Here is a 6,223-nt window from a genome sequence, read left to right as displayed (position 1 = left end):
AGCTGTGTTTACGCGCCAGGGCTTTGTGGGAACCTCCGCTTGTTTGACATCTGGGACGGGCTTTGTGGGAACCTCCGCTTGTTTGACATCTGGGACGGGTTCGGTCGGAATCTCTGCTTGCTTCGGTGTTTTTGGCAGTGTCTTCGGGGTGGTTAGCAGCTCCTTCACTACCGTTTTCGATTTTGTTTTGAGGAGGGTTTTTAGCTTCGGTGACGTTTTTGACAGCTTCGGTAAACTTTTGGCAGGCGTTGGTGACGCCTTCTTCTCTGGGGGCACCTTGACCGGCTCCTTAGCTACTGCCGTTTTGGTTACCTTCTTCTCGACTTTTACGGATTCCAGAATGGATTTCATTGGCATTTTGGCGTCTTTTGAGGGGCCTAGCGAACCCTTTGAGGGTTTTCCCCGTAGCACCTTCGTTTTGATTGATTTGCGATCCTTCTTCAACATTTAAGGTGCGATACGCTTCCCAGTATCCGGTATTTTGTCGCTTTATCGCCTCGTATGACAATTCACGCGCCAATCGTGATCCGCCGCCAGGAAGGTCCCACAGAGAGCACCCTCGGTGACGGAACTAAGATCGTAAAGGAACGCACTGTAAGCATTTGCGACGAGACCTGCTACGGAACCCAACCAGGAGACTACAAAGTCCGCCGTCACCGAAGAGAGAAACGCTACCACCCAGGGAAAGAGACTGTGCAGATTGTTCCGCTGTATGCCGATCGCAGTCACAGCGTCACCTACGCCTCACAGGCGTACGGTTCGCCTGGATGGCCACCAGCGCCAACAATCGCCCCAATGCCCCCAATGACTCATCCAAATTCGATTAACAACGTCCCGGTGGTTCTGCCTGGCAGAATGAACGCACCGATGCCTCAGCCTATGATGCCTCAGCCTATGATGCCTCAGCCTATGATGCCTCAGCATATGATGCCTCAGCCTATGATGCAACCAATGATGCAACCAATGATGCAACCAATGATGCAACCAATGATGCAACCCGCCTACCAACGACCTTTGTGCCCCCCCTGTTGTCCAGGAGCGTCTCGCAGCAGACCAACCCACAGGTCCTGCTGTACAAGTACCCGGTGTTCGTGCTCCGATTAGGTGAGGTGTTTAATTGCCCTGTAAAACTGAGTCTTCCATTGAGGTATCTTCTCTATGGGCTTGAGATCGACATCGACTATTGACACTCTGTAGAGGAGCCCTTTGACTTTAGGGAACTCACGAAATCGCTGAGCCTGTAGCTCCTTCCAACGATCAGACTCCCGTCGGGAGCACTTAACGAGGTTGACCATAACGCTGCAGTCCATCATGGTCCGGCCCAGTAAAAATCTGCAGAGCCACAGGAGCCCGGTCTCCCACTCGGTCGGAGTCAAGGGCCCATCCGCTTCAAAAAGCGCCAGCAGGCAGGCGCCTTCCAGGTGGACCCGCTTCTGAAGCTCCCGCGACGCCTCCATCGAGGTAAGGGCACAGGCCCGAATACCGCAGGCTGCCAGGCGGAGCCGTCTCATGGTTAAGAAGGCGTACATTTCCGGTGAGGTCTGCAAGGGAGCTCCAGTCCGCCGCCTGATGGCTTGCAAAAACTTTGGCGCCAATTCTTGCTGGCCCTCTGCGTGCGCGTGATACTGCTGCAGGCAAATGAAGAGTGCCCTCTCCGTCTGACACACCTCCGCCACCAAGCTGGGAATGAGAGGGTCTCCGCTGCCAATTGGAGCTGGTTGACCACCCAGAAACATGCGCAGATTTCGTTGAGGCGTGACTGCCAGCTGCTTCAGACACCGCTTCAACTCCGCCACATCATCAGCGAAGCACGCGCTGAACCAACGCACAGGGTCGAAGTGACTTAGCTCGGCAATTTCCCCTTCGGCTAAGCGTAGTTTCTGCATGAGCTCGAAACGCGAGGCTAGCGAGCCGACCGCAACTGGAAGGCCCCCTTTCACCTTCAACTCCACCGTGCAGTACGAGACTTCCACTCCTGTGTTATACCACCTGGCAATCAGATCGTCCTCCAAAATGCATCTGATGTCCCCCAGACGGGTTGTAGGTACGCTCACCAACTCCTGTGCCAGCTTTAATGGCACAGAGCACACACCAACAGTCGTCAAGTACTCCGCCGGCATCATTGGGCTTGCAGTCTCCGCCACTCTGTGCTGGGTGGTCACCCGCACACCGCTGTCATCCAGCACCACGTCGTCGCCTCGCCTGCACCCTACGACAGTGTGGAGAAAGTCCAGCTGAATGTGAGTCATTTGAGGATCCGGACGCTGAGGAATTTTGACGACTCGACCTGGGAAGAAGCCACAAACCATAACGACGTGAGCTCCGCCTCGAGCTATCTCTCGCAACATCTAAGAAAAGCAAGCTTTTCGGTTTTTGGTTGAACGAACAGATTCAGTGCCGCTGTTGGAAGACGCACACGGGTCTGTGGTTTCAATATACACAGGCATGCATCCGTAGAAAAGCAAGCTTTTCGGTAGTTTAAACAAACACGGATTCAGTGATTCAGTCTTTGAGTGGGTGAACGGGGGTCAAACATAACCACATGCACCCTTGGTGCGAACTGTATTGATAGGACGGAGGTGGCGCTTACAGTAACCCCCCTACGACGGCCTCCTGTGCGAGTCGTCATAGATGCCCGCGGCGAGAGTGATGAGGAAGACTGTCGAAGGAGATAATTGGATTCCAAGGACATTCGGGGCGACCTCAACGTCTCTGAGGCCTCGGACTGCTCCTTTTTCCGTCTCTTGCGTGAAGTGGCAGGCACTTCAGACGGTTGCTTTGCGAGCCGCCGTCGTGATCTGAAGAGGTCTGATTCTAGACTTTGTTCCTTGTACGGATTCCACACCGACGTCATGCTCGTAAAACTAAGTAATTCAAATATTCATCACATTCCTACTAGATTAGACTTCGTACACAAGGCCGTGGGGCGTGAGGGACTCACGGTCTCTTCATTTCACCGCCCGATGCCATCATTTCAATTTCCACTTTATCTCGCAAATGCTACTCTTGGCGGTAGCAGGCCCCCTGGAGCAATCGCCACGCATGGTTACCCATGCTCTCAATGCGGCTAAAATGGGCCTTCACGTTAGTCTCGTAGGATACATGGGATCCGCCCCCGAACGTACACGCAACGTCGATCTCATCACTGTGCAGGCGATTCGAGAGCCTCGACGGCATGGCCTGTGGAGGCCGTTGGACTGGGCTCTGAGAGCTGCAATGCTTACTATGCGGTTCGCGATGCAGTTTTGTACGGAGGTCCCGACTTCGATTCTCATTCAGAACCCCCCAGGGCTGCCACTGATTCTGGCTGCCGTGGTTTGTCGGTGGTACAGCTGGTTCAGGTACGGAGTGAAGCCAGATATTATCGTTGACTGGCATAACCTCGGGTGGACAATAGCCCAGGTGCCCCATGGGTTTACATTTCCTGTCCGATGTCTACGCTGGTTGGAGTACCTAGCCGCTCGGTTGGCTCAGAAGCACCTCGCGGTGTCAGAGGCGCTACAGTGTCATCTTGAGGAGCTCGGGTTCGAGGTGACAGTTGTCTACGACAGGCCCTACAAGCCCTCGACGCCCACCGCTTCTCGCGAGGAGATCTGCAACCGCATCATCGGTGACTGGAGCGCGCCTGACGACGTGGGGAAGCCCAGGCGACAGCGCTGGCTGACGTTCACTTCACCCCGTGTTTTCGTTATGGGGTCATCTTTCACAGTTGATGACAGGTGGGATCTGTTGACGGATGCGCTGGCACTGCTTGACAGGCCCACTCTCGTCGTGTTGACTGGGAGAGGGCCTGGGCTACCCGATGCTCGAACTCGGTTCGCGAGCCTGGGAAACCCTAACGTGAACGTGAAGTTCGGCTACCTTTCCTTTGATGATTACCTTGCTCTGCTGTATTCCGCCGACTGCGGGCTTTGCCTGCACGACTCCACCAGTGGCCTCGACCTACCCATGAAAATGGTGGATATGCTAGCCTGCAATCTGCCTGTGATTGCCTGGGATTACCCAGCCCTCACTGAACTTGCACGTCTAGCCCCTGACTCTGTATTTCGGATTCGCAACGCCAAGTCTCTTGCGGAGGCAATGTCATCAGAGTTCACGAAACCACAAGTAGCCTTCCCCGACTCTACTGACGAGTTTCGTAGATCCATCCTACCTCTTGTCACCTTCGAGGCGCTTGCGTGACTTGAGGGCTTTGCAGACGTCGCAGAAGAACCCCTGCGTGCCACAGCCCTTTATTTCTTCAAGGATAGCTCCACAGTCAGGACATTTGTATTCCGTTGAGGTCATCAACAAATTGAGTACACCTCTCTATGTGTAATAACCTCGATAATCTTCACGATTACTCATTGTATGATTTTTAAAAAAGCGCATATCATGTCTGCAATGCTTCGAATCAACCCACCTTCCGCCAACCAGATCCCGACTCTCATCGCTTCCTTCCCCATCCAAGCGTTCGACAGCACGATGACGCCCTCATCTCTGAAACACCGCACGCCTCAGAGGGGCATTCTGCAGCAGCTGAACTTGCCTCTGACAAGCATGAAGTCCTTGGCCGAAACTGTCCGTTCTGAGTGCGAGCTGGGACTGAAGCGCAATTCGGCCCGTCAGGCGGGCCTGAACACCAACGCGGAGTCGTCTCTCGAGATGATAGACACCTGCGTCCTCGACAATGTGACTGGGAGAGAAACCGGAACCTTTCTCGCTATGGACCTCGGCGGGTCGAACTTCAGGGTTAGCGTCTGCGGCCTGGACGGCTCGTCGATACAGACCGACCACCATCAGGTGGCTGTGCCGGACTGGATCATGTCGAAGGATACCACAGGAACAGCGTTCTTCAACTTCCTGGCTGAAGAGGTGGACTCTATCTACCCGGGTCCCTGCAACGTCGGGCTGACGTTCTCGTTCCCCCTGGAGCAAGCCGCGAAGAACCACGCAACTCTGAAGTACTGGACTAAGGGCTGGCAGTCGGGAGAAGACACGAATGATCCTGTCGTCGGCGAAGACGTCGTCGGCCGACTCAATGAGGCTTTTGCTCGTCGAAGGTCTGGGAACAAAGTTGTAGTGTGCGTCAATGACACCGTCGGTGCGCAACAGGCGTTGACGTATGAGCTGAAGAATCGGACTTGTGATGATTCGAATTGCTCGGAAGATGTTTGCGATATGGCCCTTATCATTGGGACTGGCTTCAATATCAGTTACACCGATCGCCAGGCAAGGAGCCAGTTCAACTACAAAGGCGACATTGTGAATACGGAGATGGCCGCGTTGAAGCCCAGGATCCCCATTTCCACCGCCGTGGACAACGCTATAGACAGAGAGGAGGCTCCCGGTGTTCACTCCTTCGAAAAGATGATCGCTGGAAAGAAGGCTGGCAAAACCGCGTCGCAGGTATACCCCCAGTAGGGAATCATCGGGCCCCAATACAGAATCTGCAAGGACCGTGGACTCCGCGTAGAGGTGCTTTCCAAAGAGCTGAGTGCCAGTCAAACCGCTGCACTTGCCAACGCATTCACCCTCGATAAGGACTCCATCTCCGCAGTAGAGGCCGTGGGGCTGTCGCTGCCTGAACCGCAGGCGGACGCCCTATGCGCTGCGTCCTACGCGGTCTTTCACCGCTCGGCTCAAATGGTGGCGTCTTGTATCAAGGGTTGTTACGACCGCATCGGCAAGCATTCTCTGACAGTTGGTGTGGACGGTTCAATGTACGTGAAGAACACGTTCTACCAGGAGATGGTGAAGAATGCGCTGGAGCAGTTGGTAGGCCCTGGTCGCGTAACCATGATGATTTCATCAGACGGCAGCGGACGTGGGGCTGCCGTAACTGCTGCAGCAAATGGTTGTGAATAGTTGGATTTCTTGTTAATTATGGATAGCGTGAATAGTGATACTACGGACCACACAATATGGAATTCGAAATATCATGCACATCGTCTCCAAAACATCCTCATTGAATTTGCTGATTGCAGCTCTAGGTGCAACGCCAATGCAACAGACCTTGGGCGATACCGAGACCCACCAGGAGGGCGATACGCGGGACTCCAGCTCCGACATGTCCTTCACGAAGCTGGCCGAATTACACAAGGCAGACTCCTGGAAGGATTTCTGGCCGTCGGTGTACCGCATGTCGCGTCCATTACCTGAAGCCCGGACTCTACTGCCGCCTATCGCCATGTTTGAGTTTTGCAAGGGGGCAACAATGGCACCGAAAGAAAAGAGCTTTGTG

The 6,223-nt window shown here is 54.4% G+C and overlaps 4 protein-coding genes across 5 annotated transcripts; 2 read left to right on the top strand and 2 right to left on the bottom strand.

Annotated features, from left to right (window-relative positions):
- Positions 1–12: 12 nt before the first annotated feature.
- On the bottom strand, positions 13–447 carry KVP17_003371 (uncharacterized protein; the record flags this gene model as incomplete). The annotated part of the gene is made up of 1 exon (XM_068520571.1): positions 13–447. A coding segment is annotated over one exon (435 nt), but the record flags the coding sequence as incomplete, so codon positions are not given.
- Positions 448–1,100: 653 nt separating this feature from the next.
- On the bottom strand, positions 1,101–2,348 carry KVP17_003374 (uncharacterized protein; the record flags this gene model as incomplete). The annotated part of the gene is made up of 1 exon (XM_068520575.1): positions 1,101–2,348. The coding sequence occupies one exon, from the start codon at positions 2,346–2,348 to the stop codon at positions 1,101–1,103; it is 1,248 nt and encodes a 415-aa protein (XP_068378678.1).
- A 649-nt stretch (positions 2,349–2,997) lies between these two features.
- On the top strand, positions 2,998–4,182 carry KVP17_003372 (uncharacterized protein; the record flags this gene model as incomplete). The annotated part of the gene is made up of 1 exon (XM_068520572.1): positions 2,998–4,182. One exon carries the CDS (start codon positions 2,998–3,000, stop codon positions 4,180–4,182), a length of 1,185 nt encoding a protein of 394 aa, XP_068378675.1.
- Positions 4,183–4,374: 192 nt separating this feature from the next.
- Positions 4,375–5,847, top strand: KVP17_003373 (uncharacterized protein; the record flags this gene model as incomplete). 2 transcript variants are annotated; one of them, XM_068520573.1, is made up of 2 exons in its annotated part: positions 4,375–5,399; positions 5,427–5,847. In XM_068520573.1, the coding sequence occupies 2 exons, from the start codon at positions 4,375–4,377 to the stop codon at positions 5,845–5,847; spliced, it is 1,446 nt and encodes a 481-aa protein (XP_068378676.1). The 2 variants fall into 2 exon arrangements, with proteins under 2 accessions (XP_068378676.1, XP_068378677.1); XM_068520574.1 differs by having other exon boundaries at positions 4,384–5,399.
- Between the last annotated feature and the right edge of the window lie 376 nt (positions 5,848–6,223).

The sequence above is a fragment of a genome (assembly GCF_019968985.1).
Source record: "MAG: Porospora cf. gigantea B chromosome Unknown PgB_NODE_1375_length_6223_cov_112.798, whole genome shotgun sequence".
NCBI lineage: Eukaryota > Apicomplexa > Conoidasida > Eugregarinorida > Porosporidae > Porospora > Porospora cf. gigantea B.
This window is presented reverse-complemented; position numbering and strand designations above follow the sequence as displayed.